The sequence below is a fragment of the Tyto alba genome, unplaced genomic scaffold, assembly GCF_018691265.1.
Source record: "Tyto alba isolate M040663 unplaced genomic scaffold, T.alba_DEE_v4.0 Super-Scaffold_1, whole genome shotgun sequence".
In the NCBI taxonomy this organism is placed as follows: Eukaryota; Metazoa; Chordata; class Aves; order Strigiformes; family Tytonidae; genus Tyto; species Tyto alba.
This window is the reverse complement of record NW_024881261.1, coordinates 36,072,000-36,097,160: the sequence shown is the minus strand read 5'-3', so window position 1 is coordinate 36,097,160 and position 25,161 is coordinate 36,072,000. Positions and strand designations below refer to the sequence as shown.

The window sequence follows — 25,161 nt, the reverse complement described above, 5'->3', positions numbered from 1 at the left end:
AGAGCAAGCCATCTTCATTTTTTCCAAGTCCTCTTTCCTTTCTTTGAGTGTTAGCCTTCATGGCAGGGGCTGCCAGGCCCTGGCAAAATTTCAGCTTTTCTTATCTCTTTCTTGGAGAGGGCAAAAGTCAGATTTTTTTTTTTTTTTTTGTAACTACCAAGCTGTTCTTAACTAGCTCCAGCTTCTCTGCTTCTGCAAAAGAGGATGAAAGCAGTTGACTGTTTCCTTTTCTCTGTGAGTGGGTGTATTATTGTTCTATCCCAGTTTGGCTTTGGTTCCAAAGTTGCATGCGAGATTAACGTTTCCATGATCAACATATGTTTTACATCTTTCAATTAGGAAATAATTAATAGAAATATGGTTGTTATGTTGCTTTTACGGATATACAGATGTCTGTGTCTTTAATCTTCAAAATATTTAAGCTCTTTTCCTCTTGCTTGCACACAAACTCCTTTTCAGTATATTATGCTTATCTGGTTAGGTGAAGATTGGTTTGAGAAAATCCAGGAGTTTGGAAATACATAGTTAATACTTTAACTTAATCTATGGTTTCATCTGGTGGATGCACATGAACACCCGACATAGACCCATAAACCATTTTAATGGTCTATTCTGTCACTTGCTGAAACAAGTCCATAAACTTAGTTTTAGACTTTTTAGTCTCTCAGAATGGACAACAGAAAATTGCAATAGCACTGTCCTGATTTTTGCGATACTCTGCAGAGGTATGAAAATCCCCAAATTCAACACAGAAAACATGGAGACAGAGAGAAATTCGCTAGTACCTTTTCTTTCTGGTAATTGTCTGTGGAAATGTGAGGACTAGAATTCATATAGTCCCAGTTTCTGGTACAAAGCATAACATAATCCTAGAACTTTAAGCCCCAGAAGGTCTTAGAGGTTGTTTAGGAAGGTTTATTGTCCACTGATTTTTATGTATGTTAACAGGTAGCAAGTATAGGGCTGAAGTGCTGAGACTACTTAAATAACTAGAATGCTTTTAAATGAGATGGAAGACTTCAGGGCGATGGAGCAGTAGCAAAGGTGGAATGTTTAGAAACCTACACTGAAACTGCAAGCTGGGAAATACACGCTTCCATCTGAATGACACCGTAATGCAGAAAGAACCAGCACTGTTTTCCCTTGGAAATACTCAGTTTGTGAAGTCTGATTTTTCTCTAGTTTTTCTTGGAGATTCTCCCAGCTGTCTCAAAACCATTCTTGTGTATTTCAGAAAAGATGGGAGGATTGAAGATGTAACAAAGTCTTCCTTTTACTAAATCACACCTAAAATGTATGAGAATGTTAATAATAACCAACAAGAAAATTTCAAGGTCACTGAAGTCCCCTTTCCTAGCTATTTCAGCTTTTATCTTACGATGTTCTAATAGAACACTTTCACTACTTGTAGGATTGCCTAAGGTAGACAGTACCTGAAACTGTGATAATAAATCTAAATTGAAAAAATAATTAAAAGTCTCCAGCTTAAAAGTAGTCCAGCACATACTGGATAAGCACAGATAAGTTCTGATTTACCTGACCTGAATTCCACTTAAGAGCACGCGTCATATTTTTCTTGTTTAATATTTCTTCTGAAAGCTTGGAACCACATATGGATGTAACAGGTGAATGGATTTAGGTGGAATATAGGCTTGATGATTTGGACCATAATGACACTGTTTCAGCTGTTCAGATTAAAAACTACTAGTCTGAATTTCTTGAAATGATGAAGATCAAATATACCTACTTCCACATTTCATGAAAATATCACCTCTCCTTTTATTTCTCTTTACATTTGCATGTCAAGCAAATATTCTAATTAATTCTATCATGTCAAAAGAGTTGTCTGCTTTTGTTTACCCCAGCTAGTGAAAAGCAAAAGGACACCTATATCTATGTCCTTTGAAAAAGCAGTTGTTAAACAAAAGCTACTATTTTGGTCTTTGCCCATATTCAGCCTGCTGAAGGTAGCAGCAGTGACTTTCTGCCACAGTGTAGGATTGTATTAGACTAAAAATCAACAGAACTAGACTGCTCATGTAATCTGATTTAACACTCTCAGCTGTGAGCTAGCACTGCTGTTTTTGTGTTAACACCAGAGGTCCTCTGATCTCTGAAATACTGTGTCTTGGAGGCGTTGAACCCCTCTTTCAAACGAAGCTGTGACACAGACAATGCTTAGATAAACCATGGAATATTACTAAGTAGTAAACTCCTACACTGTCATAATTGTACGTAGACATTACAAACTTTGTATAAGATACATATCTTCTTTTCAGGAATTTATGAGGTAAATATACAGGACAGGCCCACTTGTATGGGAGGAGGATAAGGAAGACAGATAATGCGCAGGAAGTGCAGACAGACACACGAAACAGTTTGAAAGAAGCAATACTTTTTTTACAACTGCAGTGACAAAACTTGAAGAGAAGGAAACAATGCTGGCTGAGAATTTGGGAAGATGGCATGCAGTTGCCTGTTTTAAAACATACCTTTTGTATGGCCATGAACCTGGCAGTCTGGTTCTCCATTCTTTGCTTATGAAATAGGGTTGATAGCTTTTCATTGTAGAGTAGGATGTAGTGAAAATTGACAGACCGAGTAGATACCACAGTGATAAGAATGCATGCGTGTTTATAAAGGCAGACAAATGGCATTTCTGTTTCCAGAAGTGAAATGCCTTGTACAAGAGGAAATGCCAGATACAGGTGTAGGATAGACTGAACCCGAGGATGAAAATCTTGAATCTCATGAAGCAGAAGTAGGAAACAGAGGAAGGACTCAGAGACAAGGTAGTTGTAGTCAGAATATGTCAGTACGGCTTGCAGGTAGATGAGATCTTGGTTTACTTGTTCTGTGAGCTGCTTAGGTGTAAACCAGCTCTGGCCAGAAAGCTCTGCTGCTGTCTTAGCTGGGTCCAGGCCAGTAGGATTTGATAACATGGATATTGGCTTAAAACTAGGGAGAACTGAATGGCAGAGAGAACTTGGCTTTGTCTGAAAATGACCTGTATGCACAGCCCCACCAGGAAAAGCGGAGTCTGCCATGGTCACAAGTATTTTGGATACCTAAGGGCAGAGGGTTAGTTGCAAGTCAAGGAAGCATAATGTCACTGCAAGTGAAAAATAAAGCAACAACTTATTTGGGCTGTCTTTTCTTACTTGTACTCCTATTGTTTTCCAGAATTTAATTATCCTGGATCCTCATGTAGTGAATGAAGAGAAAATAAGGCCATCACTAGAGAAACGTCTGGAAGCTATTATCAGTGGAGCGGCTTTGCTAGCTGATTCTTCCTGCACACGTGATTTTCATCGAGAACGCATCATTGCTGAATGCAATGCTATTCGCCAAGCTCTCCAAGACCTGCTTTCTGAATACATAAACAATGTAGGTAACCACACTTGTTTCTTTTTTAAATGTCTATTTCAAAGCCTGTTTTAGTGTGTATTACGATTTAACCTATAATTGGTGTAAATTAGAGTTTAACCTGTATTTCTCAACATGCTATTTACAAGGTTGAAAGGAACGTTTTTCTACATAAATCTAAGAAAAAGCTAAATGCAGATCTCAAGAGTGAGTATGGTTTTTATTATATCATACAGTCTGTGGAAAATGCTGTATTACATATACAGTGTACAGGTTATTTTATGCTTGTTGTGAACTGTCACTAGTACAGAACAGACATAAACCTTCATATACTAGCAACAAGAGTTTCTTCTTAATGTCTCTTCCTAGACCAGAGTTTTAAAATGTAATCTCTGATCCTGTAGAATGCAACAATTTAAATAATCATTTGTTTAAATGTAAGTATTCTGTATCATTTTAGAGTAGAGCGTTCACACCACTACCTTTGATCTGTGTAAGAGCACCAAGTTACAAATATAAAAATTACTTAGTTTTGCTAAATTAGAAAGCTAGGACTGTTTGCTAAAGCCATAAATCTAGTTCTCTGGCATACTTCTAGGCAAATTCATCTGTGAATTTTTGAAAAGGAATATAGTTTGGTTGTGTTTTAAAAACAACTATTAGATTTAAAGAATGGATTTGGCACTTCTTATGTCTGGCAGTTAAATGATAAAGCAGTAGAGAGACACGTACTATTAATATGAGTACACAGTATTAATTCCATGCATTTCCTCTGGAAACATTTGCTGTAGGCATACTGTTCTTATCTAAAGATACTTAAAGATGATTCATCAAGCACATTGAGAGGATAATTGTGTGATACAGCTATTTGTTTCTTTTTTGGGAAGCTGAAATTCCTTCCTGTTCTGTAAGTCATACTAGTTAACCCAGTCAAAAACTGTTCTAATGAGTTTTTCTTTGTCTTATTGTCATTAGGATAATGAGGTATAGAGGCTAAGATAATCTATACATATCAGATGTTTTGTCATTTCACAGATATTGTAATTTTTTTCTTTATTGGGGGCAGGTGAAATTTACAGCTGATTTATTTCATTTTCTGTGAATTCAAGTTGCTCATTCAGTCCCTATACCAGATAAAGATGTTTTCATATATTTACTCAAAATCTAGCTGCAGTTTCTGTTGAATGCAGCATAATTCTTGAACCTCTCTGGTAGTGCTTTACACGTGAGTTAGCAGTGTGACATTCCTTTAGCTCTGAATAGCTGTGAATGTTAGTATTTGATATGTTCTTCTGCCAGATATCTATTGTGATCTGTTCTACAGTGGATCAGGTTTGCTGTTAAATGGCTGAAAGTTTAATAAGGAAAGGCATCAGCCTTTAATGGTTGGACTTGATGATCTTAAACGTCAACATAAATGATTCTATGATTCCAGCCTGTAGTAGCCAGAGGACGCAGATGTGGTGTATAGCAACTCATATTAGTCCAAAAGACCACTGTAGGTTTGTCACAAGAATTCTTTACGGGAATTCTATGTCTTGCAGGAATAAAACTACATGATGGTAAGTCAAATGGTCTTAAATTCTTGGACTCTTGAAACTGTGATTATCTTTTCTGTTTCAGAAATAATCATGGTATTAGGGTTACATAATGCAGACTGAGGGGAAAAGAAGAATACATAAACCACTGACTTGAGAAAGTCAGGAAGCAGCTATTTAAATATGGCAAAAAGGGAAAGTGTCATATGATTTTCTGCAGAACACAGTGTCTGCACAAGATGGCAAAGATGAGGAGGGAATCAGAAAGGAAGAAATACAAAAAATTTAACGGCCTATGAAGTGTTATACTAGAGTTGAATGACAGGAGCGAATTTAAAGTTTTCAGTGTCTTTTTGTGCTCCTGATCTGCCCATAGAATTAATATTGATCTCAATGGAAAAACTCTCACCAAGAATCATTTATGGCTATTACTGAGACTGGATTAAATAAGTTTTGCAATGAGAAGATTATCAGGTGTCAGTTACTTCATTTCACAACTCACTGAAGAGTAGATGATGGATCCAGGAGGCAGTGCTGATATATCACTGTCTTCTGGGCTCTTCTGTTAATAACTTTAATAAGCTAAGACTGTGAATTGAATGAGGTATAAAAATTATGCCAGCCATTTGTTAACATAGTACTATTAAAGGACTAGGATGTGATTCCCTTCCTTTCCTTGGGAACACTGTTGTACTCCACGGTCAGTCACACTGTGTACATAATACTTCATGAGAGTTTACATGTATGTTCTCATGGTGTGTTTGTGCCCTGTGCCCGGAGTGAGGCACAGAGGCTGTGCACCACAGCTTGTACGTAAGAGAGGAACATTTTCCTGACCTGCTATCCACAAAGAGCATGCTTTTGCTCCCGTCTTCGTCCTGATGTATGGCTCACAAAACATAGCCTACCCACTGTCATTTCAGTCCTTTTCACTCTCATGAGTTGTAGTAGTCAGCTGCTTGAAAGATTTTTTTTCTGGTTTGATTACTTTTATTAAGGCTTCTTCCTATCTGAGTGTTGCTAGTGGGAGCTGCACTGTTTCAGAGACACCACACACAGTAAGTGCCACCTTCGCAGATCCTTCTCTAGCAGCTGGTTTGCCAGGAAGCTGTATGAGCTGCAGAGACACTGGTAACATCCAGTGTACCTCTAAAGCCCCAGGGTCTGGTGCTGGTGGTAGACATGGCGTTCCTGGTAAGTGTTTAGCTTTGACATGATCATTGCCAAGGACCCGAGTGCCGAAATGTTATGTAAATTCTACAATGTCTGTTTCTTTGAAACTAGCCCTCAGTGCCTAAACAAATGTACAGGAACTTATGATTTAGCCGTAACTATTTGAAACACTACAAGGAATATAGCTTTTGTGGTTCCTAAATTTATTCTACTTTTTTTTTTTTTTTTTCCCTCAATTATTCTAAGTCTCTAATAAGCCTTAAGGACATCAAGCAAAATCAAGGACCTGTTGGTGTCAGTGATAAAATTTAGAGTTTTTATGGCCAGCTGGGAAAAACATCTTTTCAGCAGATACTGCATTTTCTGTAAGTGGCTGTTTTTCACAGAGGCTATATTACAGTGGAGTGATACAATGGAAAGTTAAGCAAAACATCCTCTACACTGATGAAGACTCACTCTGTCTCCAAGAAGCTTTAAGTTTTTCTGTTCACAAAGCAATTCAGACATATAGTAAATTGCAGATATCTTTATAATTCTACTCAAAGGCAGCAATTTTTCTTCTTGTATTTTGGAATTATTTGTGTACTGTTATTCTCTCTGAATTTTACTCGTAGACATATATTGTTAAGGGATATATTTCCTTTTCAGGACATCAAATAACAGGAATTACTACTGTGAATTTGGATAGCTTATCCATGACAAAATCATACTATGGTGTGTGGATAATAATGTATCCGTAGGAGCAATCATTTTGTTCTAGTAATAAGCACTTGCATTTCCCTGATGACAAGCTCTTGTCTTGTCTCTGCTCATCCTTTAAAATGGAAAGTTATTAGCAATACTAACTCCATGTTTCTTGATTTCTCTGTCTGCTTTTACTCCCAGTTACAATAGGGATATGCACTTATCTGGGTGATCAAAAGGGATAATAATGTTGTGATTGAGTGTGAGTTAAAGTGGCTGTTGTGAGCAGCAATTAGGATGATTGCAGGCACTGCTTTCTCTGCCTTCGTTAAATAGGGAGGGTATGCCTGAATAATTATTCTTCACCCACATGTGAGTTTGAATAAAGATCACTGACTAGATTGTTCAAGCAAGGCTGAAAAAAGGCTGGTATAGAAAGGTCAGATACTGATGGTATGATAGCTGCTTTCTTGAATTAAAGTTTCCTTACTTTTGGTATGTTGTTTTGTGATATTTGAGCTGTATTAGTTTCTCACCTTCTTCTGGATATTGATTGGATATTGGTTATGCGTGCTGGGCTGGTATACTTTATTGATAGGTTGTGATTTCGTTCTTTCTTGTTGTGTATTTTAAAACTTCAGTTTCTTAACTAGGTTTTTACTTGAAAATTACCGAAGTTTCTGGGTCAAATAATGCCAGTAAAATAGTTTGCATTTTCATTGTAATTTTCAAAGTTTTGATATGTTTTCAAGTCTTCTATCCTTAAAAATAGTTTCAAAAGAAAATCTGAAATATTGAGATCTGAAAATATATTTATAAAACGAGTATTCTTCTGTTCTTTCAAAATACATTGCCCACCTTCATACAGATTTGAAAAATGTGTCAGTGGCACAGAATAATTTCTTGTGTTAAAAATATCAACACAGAATATTTCACGCACAACTCACAGAAATGTGTGACTGCAAACTAGTAGCAACTCAGTAATGTAGTCTGCAGTTCTGATTGTCCCTGTACAGTGCTGGGCCACCTTGTCTAGACCAGGCTTTTGCCAAGACATGTTGGACGAGATGATCCTTGAGGTCCCTTCCAACCTTCTGTTCTGTGGTCCTTGTGCCACAGGTGGTGGCGGTTATAGCTGTGGTACAGCAAGCAGCACTAGCACGTGTGTGGCACTGCTGTACTGAGTGTGACATGGAGCAGAGCCAAACCATACCTTCTCACACCAGCCGTGGTTTTCAGTCTCTTAAGGAGACAACTTAAGAAAATGGGAGGAGACTAAGGATACATTTTACCTTGAGGCCAGATCAGGAAATGATCTGAAGTTGACCACATTCTACTTACTTACGTTACATATCTAGGGTATGGGTAATCAGGCCCTGACCATCCATGTAGCCTAAGGGCAGGCCAAGCTGAGGCTGACTATAAATCTCATCTGCTTTGTGGCAGACAGCATCGGACCACTCCAGGAATGGTGCTGCAAGGGAGATGAAGTAATTGGTGGCAGATAGTGAAGCACCTGTATTGCATGTAGAGCATACTTGAATCACATTGAAATGCAGCTGCTGGAGCTTTATGTTCTTGGGTTCCGTGAAGGTTCTGTGAAACCGCAGGTTTGTGATCACAACTTCTGGATATGAGACATACTTGGATCTGAGGACATAAACTGCAATGCTGTGAGGATGAGACTAGGAGCTAGGATACCTGAAAGTAGAGGGACACCTGAGACGGGGCATGAGCTGGACTGTGCTGAGCCCTTTAAGGAGAAGCTCTGCAGTACAGAGCCCTCTGTAGCCATGGGGAAGGCCCAACTGCGGGAAACGTGATGCAGTGGATAGCTGGGACTTGTGAGGTTGTGTCTGTCCAGATTGCAAATTGTAATTGTTGTTCACTTACTATAACCTGAGCATTGGAAATTCAAAACCAGAAAATGGATGGAAAACCATGAGTCTTTATTGATGGCATGGTTCTGGGCCTTACTGTTTGTTTCAATGTATAAATTTGAGTCCTGTGGAGTGCTAATGCCTTGCTTTACATCTGTACAACAGCTTAAGATCTGACCCACTCTCTCTATGTAGAGACTGCACGTGACTGGTAACATTTTGTGTGGTATTTTATTGCCATTCTTACTCTTTTAGAGTGGAAGGACATATAGATACCTCAAGCTTACAGGTACCTCAAACTTCATGTTACTTGTGCTTTATGGTTTCCTGATGAAGACTTTTAACGCTTCCCTGGATAGAGGGAAGACAAGACACCTTGGTCTATCATCAGAGTGGTGCAGTGTATCTTGCATTTAAGCTACTTAATCTTGCTCTGAGCAGTGGATTTTTCATTTCAGTGCTCAGGTGGAACATTTTTGGTACTTGGAAATGGCAAGAATTCCTCCAAAAGACTTATTTCAGATTGAAGAAAACATTACATTCAGCTTAAAATTACGAAACATTCCCTTTTTAATTTAAGTGATTGCCTGGTCATCTTTGTTAGATACTTGCATCTTTTGGGGCTATTCTCCCTTAATTATCCATGTGCTATAGCTGCAGAAGAGTTGATTACTGATGATTAATAATATGTATATGAAGACTGGTACTCCATAAACAAGAAATTAGGGCACAAAATGGTATCTCTTACCAGAGAAAATTTACATTGCATGAATCAAACAACCGAAGTTGTGAAAAAGCTCCAGAGACCTTTCAGTCTGCTCCAGCTCTTTATTGTAAAGTGTCTGTTCTCCATTCTTGTAAGGGTTCGCCTAAACTGTTCCTGTCAGACGGGCTTCAGAGAACACAGGCTATTTCAGAAAACATAGTGTTTACCACTTTTTAACTTTCATTACTTGGGGGCTAATTTGCACTTCTCTTTTGGCATGGAGGTATAGTGAACATCCTAATATGAATATTTTTTGATAGTATGCTGAAAATGTATTTGGAATGTATAATTTCCTTCATGAATACATTTTTCATGACTTAAAACCAGAAACCTTTTAATCTCAGTACCTGCTAGTTACTGTTCGCTCTTCTGTAGGAAACTGCTATGCTGATGTGTGTTAAAATTTTGCTGTAAGGGACCCTCTTGCCAGATATCAGAAGTATGATGATGAGTTCACAGATCCTGTTTTGATACATGTCTAAATATGTGTAATTTACCACCTTCACATTGTTTGTCCTTTTTTGTTGTTTTTGTTGATGGTGAAACTGCTGGAAGGAATTTACCAGTTTTATGAAGGCATGTACATCTTTTTACAGAGCTCCAAAATGTGGTTTGATTGTAGCTTTCAGTGAAATTGTCTCTGTGGCTACATGATACTGTGAATCTGTAAAATTGATAAGTCATCTCATTAAGGAATCTAAAAGCTATGACTAAAGAAATGCATTTTCACATACAGCTTTCTACCTTTATGTATTTAGCTTGAGGTATCTCTAACTTTCTTCATATAATGAAAATTATTCCAGATAATCATATATGACACAGCTGAAGATCACAGCAACTGTTCAGAGTTATGTTAAGTATGTTGTTTGTTCAGTACTATACTTCAGTATCAGATGTTCCATATTGTTGCCAGTGACATCTAGGGAGCTAAGAATAGGGGATGGTCGACTTGCCCTTGGTTACTTCCACTTTCTTTCACTAATATATATCTTGTAAAGTTCCATGCAGTTGCTCTCTGGTTGAAGAAGTGAGCCCAAACTTGGTAGACTAGACTAAGCAGGGTGTTCAACGGTATTCCTTGTTAAAGTCTTCAAGGACAGAATAGCTGTTGGTTATTCATGCAAGTGGTGGAACTAACTGATTTATTGAAATCCTGTTTTTCTGTGTTTCTGTATAGAAACTTGAACAGACTGCATTCACATCATTTTGTAAAAGGAATGGTTTCAGATGTTCTTACTTCGCTGTTCTCTTCATATTCAAACATTTTAAAGATCTGCTTTTCCAGAGAAGTTTGGAAGTTGGGTATAGCAAAATTTAAACTATAAAAATTTCTGTGTGTTGTGCGGGTGGAAAGTGACACTCAAATTTTTCTTATTCAGGGTTTTTTAAAATTACTTTATTGAGTATTTTTTTTTTAAACAGAACAAAACATTTATTCCAATAAAATTGGTATGCCCATATGACATATTATGCTGGCATTTTTTGCAGGAAAACCCGTAGTTTTCATAGTTCTGTTGTTGACATTGGACGAGTACTTAGTTCAGTTGACTTTGAACACTCCTGCAGTGGGTTTTCTTACATTTTTATATGCAGCATGTGTAATTGAAAATTACTCTTCTAAATGTTAACTTTTCGTCAAACATTTAGTTTTATAGGGAAATTAGATATGAACTATTCAGGAAGAAGATTTTTAGTGTGCTTAAAAGACAAAAGTAGTCTAGTGAATTCCTCAAATAGATTTATAGTTGAAAAATAAGCTGCAGTTAAATTCACCTGATTATAGATGGTCTTACAGAATTTGCAATAAACTGGGTTCTATGCACATGAGCTAGAGAAAGATAATGGAAGATTTTCTGTTCTTAAGCCCTGTTTTTCATTTAACGGTTCTGAGCCAAGCTATTTCAGGATTAATCGGATCTTAACTTAAGGCTTGCATTGAAGTAATGTAGCGTGATGAGCGGCTCATGGCTCTGTAGAGGATGATTCAGTACAATACTCAGCAATTTGTATGTGGTATACCTGACAGGACTGGGAATATATTGGGTTGCTGAAGAATAATTGTTTTCAGGGAACCTTCAAGAAAGTAGCATTTTTCTCTCTCCAAGATTAAATAAATCCTTGATTATGTAATAAACAAGCATTATAAATAAATCTAAAAGTATTTGTTAACATCTACCTAACTGCTTAATTCACAAGGTTTTTTTTTCTTTTTACAGTTTATGGAAAATGGTTGTCATTATATGAGGTTTTTCTTGACCAGTTTCCTATTTTCTGAAGGATGTTAAAGCCTGATCATTTTTTCTAAATGTTAGTATGCCATTTCTGGGAACACTACTGAAGACTGGTGTCTCAGAAGGCATTTGCCTTATTTTTTATCCTCTGTATAGGACAGCTGATTTTTGTTGTCCAAATATATTTATAAATTGTATTATGTTTCAGATTAAAAGGTATTTACTTATTGTTTATGTAACAATTTTTATTAAAAAGATCATTGGTAGTTTAGGGAACTCTTAATAGAATATTGGTATTGCAGACAAACGAAGACCAAATCCAACTTTTTAATGAAAGAATTGTTTTTTTTTTTCTAAACAAATCCCAAATGCCTTGCAATCTTCTCTTAAACCCTTGATTGCTCTGTATGTAACCTACGCTACCCCAAATATCTCTGTGCAATCTTTAAACACTTTTACAGGGTGATAGCATGCAGGATGTTGTTTAACTTGACTTTGGTCAGACTTCTGACAGTGGCTCCCCTAACACAAGCTGATGAACTGTGTTCTCTATCAGTTGACCGTGAGTTGGGCTCAAAACCGGTTCAAGTGCTGTTCTCAAAGGTTGGGATCAGCAGCACAGAATCCAGCTGAAAGCCAATAACTAGTGGTATACCCCTGGGATCAATACTGGGTCCAGTACTGTTTAACCCATGAATGCCCTGGATGATGGGAGAGTGCACTGTTGGCACGCTTGCGGATAATACAGAACTGGGAGGAACGGCTCATGCACCAGCTGGTTGTGCTGCCCTTTCGAGGGCCCTCAACAGGCAGGAGAAAAGGGCTGACAAGGAACCTTATGAAGTTCAACAAAGGGAAAAGTCAAGTCCTACACCAAGTTGGCCATGAGCCAGCAATATGCTCTTCCAGCAAAGGTCCACAGCCTCCTGGGCTGTGTTAGGAAGAGCATAGCCAGCAAGTCAAGGAGGGGGATCCTTTGCCTTTACTGAGCTCTGGTGAGACACGTCTGGGGTGCTGTGTTCAGTGCTGGGTTCCCCAGTACAAAAGAGACACAGCTATACTGGAGGGAGTCCAGCAGAGTGCTGTGAAGCTGGTTAAGGCTTTGGAGTGCTGATCATACAAGGAGAGGCTGAGAGAGCTGGGATTGTTCAGCCTGGAGAAGAGAAGGCTCCAAGGAGATCTTACCAGTGTGTACAGATATCTGATGGGAGGGACTAAGGAACATAAAGCTAGACACATCTACGGGGTTCCTAGTGACAGGACAAGAGAGGGTGGGCACGGACTGAAATACAGGAAATTTAATTTAAGCAAGAAGCAGCTTTTTTTGTTGTGAGGGTGGTTGGACACTACAACAGGTTTCCCAGGGATGTTGTGGAGTTCCCATCCAAACCCCAAACGAACATGGCTGTACTTGACCGTGCTTTGAGCAGTGGATTCGACTGGATGATATCCAGATGTCTCTGCTGACTTTAATATGTGGAGTCAGTGATTCTGAACATTTGAATAAATTCCAAAGACTGTGCAACATCCTGGATGTCCTTGTCTGCTTCTTTTAATATAAATTAAATCCCATTATTAACTAATGGAAGACAGAAAGATACTCTGTTGATGATGGACAAGAAATTACATAGAGTGAAGTAGTAAAAAGAAAGTTTAATTTGAGTAATCTCTGGCAATCTTGAGGTGGTGAAAGGGCGAGTAGTTACTAAATTAAGTTGTGGTAGTTAATCCTCTATATAAAACAAAGGTTAGAATGACATCTTGAATTCCTTGTAAGAAATCATTTGGGAAGTGATTGATTAAAGGCTCTCCCTATGAGTTTCATCAGCCAGAGTGTTGAGGTCGAGTGTGTGGCTAAAAACAAATGCTTTTTCTTGTAATTCCTCAGATTTGAAGTATTTGTATGCCAGCAACCTAGGAGATGCTGCAGTTCTTAATTTATAGAACCAGATGTAACTTCTTTTTGGTAGAAATGGAGATACCTGCACAGTTTTCAACTGGCTTTTCAACTTAATTTCTTGCTTAACTTCTATTGATCTCTTCTATGAGGAATGAACAATGAAGTTTTATGTGTAGTAGCTTATGATCACTTTTGATGAAATCAGTACTGTATCATAAAAGTGTTGCATAAAAAATTCTAATGATTTGCCTTTATTATTCAGCCAGATCTCAAAACAATGATTTAAAAGAGTTTGGGGACCTGAGCATCTAAATCCAAATTCCGTATTTCCATTTTCTTTCTGAAAAGAAAATCAAAACATGGTTTAAAGAACAAAAGCAGGTCTTTGTGGTCATAAACAGCATTTATTGGCACTTCGTTTTTATTTTAACTTTCATTTCAGTGGATTAATTTTCAGTTGTTTCTCTGCCTGATGTGCTACTCTTCTTTTTCTTAGTAAACTAAAAATTAAAAAATAATAATTTTCTTTTGTATCATTGCATTTGTGACCAATATGTATGATCAGAAGGCTGGAAAAGTAAACCTTCAAGCCAACCCCTGCTGTTGTAATAAGTAAAAAAATAAAGTCCTGTCAAGATCAGCATTTCTCAAGAACTGCTTCTCGTGGTTGTTTTCTAAGCCTGTGTTGCCAACTGGCACGCTTTCTTTTTGTTTGAGTATATGAAGAAAGTGTCTCATATCAGACAGCTGCAATGCTTAGTAGAATATATTAAATGGAATAATTAGAATAATTCACTTTATTTACTGAAAAATCGTTGCTATTTTAGGTTATCCTAAATTTTTAACCATAGTTTCATTATCAGTAGCAAAAATAAAAGAAAATTTGTACGAAGATGGAAGGAAAGGATAGACCAGCTACTTAACTAGGGGCTATACCAAGGAATAATATAGGTTTGTCTTTTCTATCAAGTAATGATGTTTCTAATTTTTTTCCAAACCTTATTATTGTATAGAAGGAATTATAAATTTGTGAAAGGAGATAACTGGTAAAAGATTCCTTCCCTCCATTCTCTTACTGAATATATTTAGCTTTTTGTAGTAGAAATGAAGTATAAAAATCAATTTGAATTCCACATAAACAGAAGAAAATAAATATAATAATTACATACACCCTGGAAGGAGTTAATGGAAAATAAAACGGGAGCCCAAGTAAAATGTCTTATCTGGAAACTTGATTATACTTTTTTTTAAAATACACTCTTATTAATGTGTCTTTGCTAAATGTGCATATGTACAAATAGACAATGTATATGTGAGAGAGCATATGCACACAAGCAGGAACTGTTTTGGTTTGGTAGTGTTGTTTACAGTCTATTGTTTGGAATAATAAGGAAGAGAAACAGATGAAAACTTTACAATGTTCCAGTAGAAAGTGTGAACTAAATGAAACCTAAGTATGACTAGGTAAAGGAATCATGAAATGCTATCTGAGAGCTTGTAGCCATTTTTTAAGGAGGCAAGTTCATAATGACATTTTTGATTCTTGCTACAGTTGACTAGAAAAGAGAGTTTTTATTTCTTGGCTTTCAAGTTATTGGTAAACTTTTTGTTTCTGATTTCAAAAAGAGGCCTAATAATCTTCTGGATTCTTCCAGCTGCCTTCGTTGTTCAACTGTATACACATTAAAGCAAGATTTAGAAGTGAAATACACTGGGATGTCTTAGATGATGCTGACTGATATTACCAAGATTGCTCTCAGTTTTATACCTGTCCACTGACCAGATTGTTGAGATGAGAGATGAAGTGTTATTCTAGATCCCAGCGTGAAGGCACAGTGCTGGTGCATACGAGTGAGCATGCAAAATCTGAATAAGCCCCAGGTAAGGCTGTCAGTTTTTTAGGCTGTTTGGCTCCTTAGTTATTGTGATGCTCAGAACACCTGCCTCTCTGAGCTGTAAGAACAGAATTTTTGTACCTGGTACAAAATTTTTGGACTGGTACTTCCAAGTTCTTCCCAGAAAGGCTGGGAGCAGTGGATCTGAAACTTTCAGATTTGTGTTCCCAGGGCATCTTGCAGAATTGGCAGGGCGTATGCCTGTGTTTTGTCAGGAGATCTGTTGTGCGTGCTTTATTTCCATGGAATATTCTGCTTTTGATAAACTGGCAAAATTCAATAGAAGAGTGATTCCTCTGGAGAATTTCCAGTCAGCTGTATTCCTGATTTCTGATGTTGTGCTTCGACTCTTGCTATGTTTATTTTCCAGTTAGCCTGTAGCATCATCAGTGCCATTTTAAATGTTTCATAACATTGTTAGCAAGTTAATTACTTAATTCTGTCTTTGTAGCTTTCAGCAGTATTAACTTAGGTCTTGCAACTATTAGTTAACCTAAAATATTATGTTACTGTATTTTATCATTGACATCTGGTGATACTCCCTGCTCAAAGAATGGCCCACTACAAAGTTAGATCAGGTAGTTCAGGGCCATGTTCAGTCAGGTCAGATTTCTAAGGATGCAGATTTCACTGACTCTCTGAATGCCTATTCAAGTGTTTTATCATCCTCACTGAGAAGCACTTTTTCCCCTCTGTCTCATCAGTTTCCCTTTGCCCCTTGCTTTGAGCTAAGTGCTGGAATAGGTAGTCCCATTGTGTACTTCACTTCTTTGTGCTGTCAGCCACTCAGGTCTGTCCCCTTCCTTGTGCTGACTCTGATACTTAGGTTACCCTGTCTGTCAGCCAGATCAGCTTGCCAAACTGAGCGTTCACTTATTCCTGTTGGATTAATTTTCTTTTAGTGAGATGAGTCAAACTCTGAGAAGGGCACACAAGCTCTGTATACATCCCCAGGGTAACAGGAATGAGTAACTGACAGTGCAAACGTGGGCTAGCTGAGCAGAACTGTCCCTTTTGTGGGCTGTGAGCTGTTAACTCAGTCCACCCTGGGAAATCAGAAAGACCCCCGCACTTTTTCCCTTATGTCTGACTCATCATCCTTTCCTGGTAAGGTGTGTGTTACGGATTCATTCTTGATGCATGTCTTAAGCCTCAGGTTGCACCTGTAGAGAGGTTCTCATTAGAGAACTTCCTTCCTAACACCAGTTAGTTCTTGCAGCTAATTCCTCCTTAGAAAGCTTACAGGAATTTTTCCTCTCTACATTTTTTTTCTGGTTTTCACTTCCATAGAAAAAGAATGCTGATTTTAATGAAGAAATGTGAGCCTGTTTCATTTTCTTGGATATACCAACACCTCTTCTTAGATTAACAGCTCTTCCTCTCATAAATAGCAGAGGCCTCCTTCTTCCTTTCACCTGTTTTTGTGCCTCACTGATTTGTTTCAGTACAAAATGTGTTTTATGCTAGTCTATATGTTCTGCATGTATCTGTAGATTAAAACTGTCTCTTGGTTGAGACAAAAAATATAGATGTAATTAGCCATTTTGGAGAAACTGGGTTTTCCAGAAAAACACTGTAACTGAATGGCATGTGGGTTGTGTATGAGCTACATGATGGCAGTTCCCAAGGATGAGGTTAAAGAAGGAGGCAAATCACATTCCCTTGAACACACATTTAAAATTTTATTAGTAGGAGTATCATTTGCAACATGGGGAGGAGGCAGTCATACTCTTAACACTGGTGAGGACAGATGTGAATTGGGTGATGTAATTCAGGCTTCACTATATTCATAGACATTGCCAAAGAGTTTGGCTTTTCCAAGTCTGGAGCAAAAGTGATGTTTGGCAAAGGTCAGATACTCAAATTACTTGCCTGGCAGTTATTTAGATACAACTTCAGTAGAATACTACTACAAACCCAAATAGTTATTACAACTTAATTGAAATAGGGATGTTGAAAAAATAGGTGGGAGGAGTGTCTTTAGGTTGTTGTTTTGAACCCTAATTAAGGGTGGAAGTTACAATTTTTTTATTCTCTAGTTTATTATTGTAGTGAAAAGTCTATGTGTATCTGGTATAGATCTATAGGCCAGCCTGTAAATCTGGAAACATGCATTGCTTGCAAACAGCCGAAAGATGATGCCGTACTTGGTATTCCCTCTGGCTGGTGGTGAGCGTGAATCTTCAGCGACAGGAGGAAGTATATGAGGACGAGTTTGAAAATAGTGTCATGGGATTGCTGTGAGTTCCAGCTCTGTGCTTAGGACAACCTTATGACATCATGCTCCTGTGGGAGTACTGGGAAGCCATTGCTGCCATCTGTCTATGAAGGTCATACCTTCCCCTCAGTTCTGCAAAACCTGGCTGTTGGCTAGATGAAGGGGACTAACTAGATGAATTTTTGTATGTGAATTCCTAGGTCAGAATGGCTGTTTGCTCCTTTATCCAAATAACAAACATTCTGTTGCAAAAATAATACAGCAAGGCACACTCCAAGTTCTTGTATAGTATCAAAGACTTTTTTTCTCTGTTAAAAGAAAGAACTAACTAGCGAATTTCAGTAGTGACGAATGAGGGTGGAAATCTGAGCATTGGAAATAATTTAGTCAAAAATACTATAAGAAACATGATTCTAAAGTTTGCAAGTGAGACAGCAAAATCGTTCATTAAAACAGATTGCAATAAAGACAAGGGATTCAAAAGAATGTAGAGAGTAGAAGCTATTTAAAGCACCAGAGCAAACTTCCAGAAAAGTGGAAAGCATAGAAAGAGACCAACCTGCCTGTGCCTATATCAGGGGCTTTTTAGTGACTGGAAAATAAAATGGAAATGCAGTGTTAATAAAAAGACAAGCATTGATTGTGGACAGTCAAAAAACAGTGGCACAGAATGTGTTAAAGCCAGTAGAAGTTGCGTAAGGCAGGAAAAGAAGTTTCTACTAATCCAGTATTAATAAGAGGAACTAAGAAGGAATGTGAAGACCTTTCTAAATGGGGGACATTATCTCAAAAATACTATGATTTTTCTACCTGCTTCAGGCTTCATGTGAATAGTTAGCTGGGAATAAGTGCTTAAGGCGGTTAATAAGACAAAGTGAAATACCTGCCAGAAAAGAGGTTAAAGAAAATTTAAGAAATGAGTTACTGGACCATGGGCCTTGATTGTAAAAAAACCAGTGAGGACTGAGTATTTGCAAGTATTAGAAAAAGAAAACTTATCTTAAAACTAGGGCACGTATAGTTACCCTGTAACTTGGATAACCAGGAAGAAGCTGCAGGAAAATCCTTAATTGTTCATTTCCTAAAGATCTTCAGGATAAGAAGGTGGTGGTAAACCACAAGGATGACTTTTCAAGATACATTTTGCATTTTGTCAATTACATCTAGTTCTTTAAACGGAATAGCTGGCTAATGGTTAAAAGGGAAGTAGTAAATGTGATGTAACTTTGCACATGGTGTTTCACGTTGAGAGGAGTATGTTTTCATAAAAAAACTTGAGAAGCATAGTTAATTTAATATTAAGGGTAAATTCAGTAATAAATAAAAGCACAGCACCACGCCCCCCCCCCCGCGCTTTTTTTTTTTTTTTTTTTTAATTTGGAGAAATAGTCTGAAATCTGCAAGTTGAAATGACAAGTTCATGTTAAGTCTATTTGGGGATGAAGTCGTCTGTATAAATAAAAATGCAGGATTTCTGGCTTAGCAGTGGTACTGTTCATAAGGCATTGGGAGCTGCACAGAATTACAGATGAAATGAACCATCAGTAGGGCTCAGCTCAGTATGTACTTTTAGGCATCACAGTTTAAGAATAGCATGGGCCAATAAGAGAAATTAAATGGATCAAGGATTTTAGAACATATAAGAGGTAAGAAGAAGCTGACTTAATTGAGTTTGTGTAATTTAGAAAGGATGGAGGAGAAGTGGAACGCGATAATGTTTTCAGATATAGAAGACGTTTTCATAAGGTGTATGATGTTAAGTATTCTCCATATCTGTTAAAAGAGAAACAAATGTAATTAGCGAAAGGTGAAATCTATGCAATGTTAGATTAAAAAACTCAACCATATAGATGAAGTAAACACTGGAACAGGTTACCTTGGGAGGCTATAGAAGTTTGTTTATGGACACAGTAAAAGGACAAACATCTGTTTGGGTGGCTCTAGGAAGATTTGTGCGGCTTCACAGTGGTCAGGATGGAAAAAGTGACCATGAGGTCCCTTCTAGCCCCACTGATTCTTGGCTTACATTTTAATTAATGTTCCCAGTTTTCTGATTACAAGTTGGTTTTTCTTTCCCAGGTTAGTGTAGAATTATAATGGTGAATGGTTTTCATATGCAAAAAGTGATCAAAACTGGACTGAAATTTGTGGAAACTTTGACACTGCTGGGTTATCTACAGATAATAATCTGTCCCTTCTACAATTTTGTCTTCAGTATCTGGAGGAGGCTGGATACACAAAAAAAGCTGGTAATCGTTGCATGCATGATAAGAATCTATTTCCTCATGAGCTGTTTGCATGAAAGTAGTACATTTAACAGTGGTTCAGTTTACCATATCAGCAGAACTTTTTTTACCCTGCCAAATTTATAACTACATTAGAAAGGTTTATCTAAATTTAGTATTTTAGAATCTATGTAACAATTTTACATCCTACAGTCTGTTCATGAACTAGAACTCAAGCACAAGAAGATTGGAATTTTGCTGTACAAGATTAAAACTTTAGCAACCAAATTGCATTTGTGTAATGTAATATCTGAGCTGTTTTTTTTCCATATTAATATTTTTCTCTGAAGAAAGCTGATATGCGCTGTAAAAAACCAAACAACCAGCAAAAGAAATCTTTATAGAATTTGGTTGGTTGTAGTGCAGAAATCCACAGTAATTTCCCAGTGTTAATATAAAATCTAATAATTAATATTTAACATGACTTTCTGTACGTACTGTTACTTTAAATATTATTGTAATAATTATTTAATAATTTAAGAAATGTAAATATCACTGTTGTTAGTGATTTTATGTAAGAAGGAGTATCACTTTGCTTTCCTTTGATTTTAGTTGAAGCAGTGATTTACCTAATGTTTTGTCAGGCAGATGAAACTTTGCCTAACCTGTTATCGGGGAAACAGCCGGCTTGACAGGGCACGCGTGATTGTGCTGTTAAAGGTGTTTACGCTCTCCGTGTATTCTGCACGCACTTCATACCATGCTGTTTTAAAACCAGGATGCATTGGAACGACCTGTTCTGATTGCTGCACTTTGGATGTGAGGGAGCTCTGCAAGGCCCTGGAGGCTGCTCCTGCCTTTGGGGTGTGCACAAGGGGGAAGCTGCCTGGAGTGCGGGGTGGGCCGGGGTACGCCTGGGTGGAAGGATGCTGCCCCAGGCCTGCGTGTCCGTGGGGAGTGGACTTCCAGAGAAGCCTCACCTAAAATTGGGAGGGAGGAAATTTGCCCAAGGGTCTAGAGGAGGATCTCTAAGATTGCCGCAAGCCAGGAAGCTGCTGAAAAGTGTTGGTCTAGGAAGCAAGAGAGAAGTTACCCACTGTGTCAGGGTCCAGATGAGGGGGAGGTAACCATTTTCATGTGCATTGAGTCACTTGGCCCTCTGAGCTTTCTTTCTCAGTTGCTTTGTTCAACTTGATAATCTTTCTGTTCCATATAAACAAACAGCTATAGTAGTAAACACAGCTTTAGAGATTGCGTGTGCTTCTGTTACAATCATGTGAAAGAAAAGCTGGTCTTGTTCCACTCCAGGACCCCGTCACACTGTGCCTTTTTCTGAAATCTGGTATGCCAGATGAGCAGAAAATTTGCGAGGGTGATGATGCGTTTTTGTGTGACTAATTGCAGTGCTACCCACTTCATGAACTTTGCCCAAATGTCAGGTAGATTTCTTGTAGGAAATTTCATGAAAGCGTATCTGCAAAAAGAGCACCATGAAAACTGCAGCAGGGCACCGTGTTGCTTATGTTGAATATGTGACTCCTGTCATCAGCTGGAAGGTCCTTTTATAGTAACTGGATGATGTTTCACTGACTGGAATATAAGAACAACCCAGAATATAGATTTGCTTTTTGTTGGGAAGAAACTATGTAAATATGAGACACGAGAGAGCTTTGCAGTTCTTTCAGAATTTTTACTGGAGCTTTGCCTACAAACCAATGGATTTATTCTGGAATAGATTGTAGTTTGTTAATCCGCTCTAGTTGAAGCACTTTTTTTTTTTTTTTTTTTTTTTTCTTCCTATAATTGGGTTTGGTGGTTGTAAAGGAAGAATGACTTCAGTATGTGTTGAACTGATTTCTTCACAGTAAGAGAATGAAAGAATATACCACCAAATGTCACTGTTTTATGTGATATATTTCACAGTTTAAAACACAATTTTTTTTCCAGAGTTGAAATTAGAATTGCTGACAGTAAGGAAATAAAAATGATTGATAGACTGTTTACGCTTGACCAGCTGCTAATGAATTCTCACTCAATATCTTGTTAGCTTGTGCTGAAGTAATACATAAGACAACCTAAAAAATAGCCTGAAGTTCCTGAAACAACAAAGAAGAAAAAATTAAGTTATTCTGACCCTTTTGATCTAATGAACTGTGATATAAGATGTGACTTGATGTTCTGGGATGATGTGATTGATAGTATAATTTCTGTTTTTCAATTGTTCACTCTTTACTGAATGTTAATGTATATTTTATTTTGGCTCAGAGGCAGGGAAACAAGTTGCTTATTTTCCTTGTTAGCCCCTGTAGCCCTTGTTCAGGTAGAGCTTTCGGGAAGGAAGGAAGGAAGAGATTCCTTTGAGAACAGCTGAGCATGCTCAGCTGAGAGAAGTTTCCTGGAGTTTCCTAAGCTAGGGACTGGTATCTCTTGGAGGAGACTTCAGAGAAAGAGGGTAATATTTCTGTGGATCCTGAGGGAGTTCTATAAAGTTACTGCATCTTAAACAAACTGCCCTGAGAATTCTTAGCCTGAGAACAAGTTTGTAGAAAGGAAGGATACATGATGAGCAAGGGTGGGATTGGCTGGCCAACAACTTTGATTTTTAGTTTCTTTTATCCAGCAGGGCAGCTTTTTTGTTCTTTCAGAATTGTGCTGCAGTAAAACGTAGCTTTGATTCAGTGTCTCTGATTCTCTTAAGGAGAAGATGGAGGAGGTTCTGGTCAAGAGGTGGGCAGTCTCTGGGAGGCTCCTAATAGCCACTTCTCAGTGACACATAAAATTTAAATTCTTAAATCGCTATATGGATGAGTTAGTTTTTTTCAGTATGAGAAGGAAGGAGTTACCCTTTCAAAAATATTCTTTCAAGTATAGTAAATATCTCAGAAGCCTGCAGGTGAGTATTTAATTATAAGATCAGCTAGTGTGTTGTGGCTATTGCCTATGTCAAACTGTGCTACATAAAACACTCATTCTTATCTCCATTGCTGACTCTTGACTATCATCTGTAGAAGTGCAAAAATCCTGCTACTTCAGAAGGTCAGATCTTCTAAAGCAAATGGTGGAACTTCAGCTGACTTCAATGGAGCCAGAATATCATCTTGTTTCAGGGAGTTAAGCTCAGCTCTGTGGATATAAAAGGAGAGCTTTGTAGCATCTGGTAAAAATAAGGGGGAAGTGAGGGGGGGAAGGAGGTTTTATTAATTTTTTAAAAAGTGTGGTCTGTGTTGAATATTTAATGCTGTGCTTTTTCTTGTTGCCTGTATTGCCAGACACCCATGTTTATTATAGTGTCTTATAAACATTCTTTGGAAAAGATACTTAGTATTTTTGTTGAAATACAGTCCTGGTTATATCTCTTTTTATTGGAATTGTACTGTGGTTTTGATGTTTTGACATTCTTTCTATGCAGATTTGCTATTATTTTCTTTTACTATTGACAGTCATGATGTAAAATGGAAGAATTTCTGCTAAGCAAAAGGAAGAAATTGAGGTTTGACCTACTCTTTAGGCTAAGCAAATTAGTAAAAGAAAAAAAGGATGGCAAGTAGTCTGAATTCATCCTGTTTTCTTCATGCGCTTTTTATCAGTATTTTGCGGCAGCCAAAATTTCTGACCAGGACTAGACTCTCGGTGGCTCTTTTGGCCTCAAACTGCATGTAATTATTCTGTGTATGCCTTTTCTCCTTGTAGGAAGCCTTATTACCCACAGGCAAATGTAATCTATCATATTTTCTTTCAACAATTCCCCTTTTCCCTCTACCCCAAAGGAAATCAGAAAAGATTTATAAGGTTCTGCAGCCCACAAAACCTGCTTCATTATCCTTAAATCAAGTATATCTGATTGCAAAGCTCTTATTTTTATAAAAATTTTGGGAGCAGAGTACTTTACAGTTTTTGGTGTGTTTCTACTAAAGGTGAAAAATGCATTTTTTAAAAACTAATTCTTTTGAGAATTACTGCTGCAAAGTAAAAGCCCTTTTTGTCAGCAGAAAAATAATGGATCTACCTTGAGATGTCCAAATAGAATGAGGTATTCAAGCTGAAAAGGTAACATCAAATCAGATAGTATTGTCTTTATATATATATTGTGTTACTATCTTATCCTTACGATGTAACATAACATCTTATACACCTGTTTTCACTGCCAAGGCAGATGAGGTAGACAGCTTGTTGAATCTAAATGTTGTGTCCACTTCCCTTCTCCAGAGGATTAAATCTGATTTGGGACCAATCAGTATGAATGAGCAGCTTAATTGGTGCCTTCCTGTTTTCATTACTTCCTGTTTATTTACCTGTCTTAATCTGTTACCGTAAGGGCCAGTTAGACAGTTTTATCAAGTCCGTCATTTTGATCTTCCTTTTATGTCCGCTTCTCTTACTGTTTTATCTCCTTTCTCCGTTTTACACGTCTACCCCATCTCCTGTATAGATGGAATTGATTTTTTTCTTAGTTGTATGGGTTTCCTAAAGTTTGCGGCCATAGGAGATGATGTTTTTCAGCAAAATGCTGGTTCATATTTGGACAACTTTAGTGGAGATACTGGCTTTGCATGGGAAATAACTGTAAAGATCTTATTGGTAGCTAGCACATTTCACTCATTCTTAATTGCTTGCTTGCTTATTTACCTCTTCAGTCAGACAACTTATAAGCAACTCATACTATTTCACCTTAGTTGATCTGTTGATGGTAGATTATATATGCTAAAGCTTTTCCTTTTATTATGCTTGCTTAGTTTTTTCTGTATTTTTCAAGGTTACCTTTGTAACCAAGAGTATTGAAAACTGATGTTAATGGAAAAATATACCACTAAAGGATAGCAGACCTCTACTTTTGATAGGCAGCATTGTATGTCCTCACTGATCCATGTAATTGAATTAATTTTCATATGAGCAATATTTTTGGTGTCCTTCCATATATTGTTGTTTGCTCATTTATTTATATTTTCTGTCTTTGATTTGCTTTTTCACTTCCTTTGGTTTCCCTGAAGTCCTCTTAGGTAAAACAGGTCATTAACAGTTAGTTATTTTTAACAGAATAACGCTTGATTGAGACACTAATGCAGAGTTATTTATTTGCCTCCCGTATAGTTAGAGAATTAAAATTTAAATGCTAGTGTGTGTGCGTCTTGTTTTCATTTTACCTGTGCTCAGTTACTCTTTTTAGTTCATGGATATAAGGCCAGGTTTATTATCCTTCTTAATGATTTACATTTGGATACTGACTTATTGAATACTCAGATACACAGAAGATATTTAGTACTAGAGAAAATGGAAATAAAATGTTT

At 37.5% G+C, this 25,161-nt stretch overlaps 1 protein-coding gene across 1 annotated transcript in view; it reads left to right on the top strand.

Annotated features, from left to right (window-relative positions):
- The window catches only part of CTNNA3 (catenin alpha 3), a 519,632-nt gene that overhangs the window by 117,012 nt on the left and 377,459 nt on the right, over positions 1–25,161 (top strand). Inside the window, exon 7 of the mRNA XM_032994547.2 lies at positions 3,184–3,387. Within this exon, the coding sequence (XP_032850438.1) occupies positions 3,184–3,387 (204 nt within the window). The remainder of the gene's footprint in view (positions 1–3,183; positions 3,388–25,161) is intronic.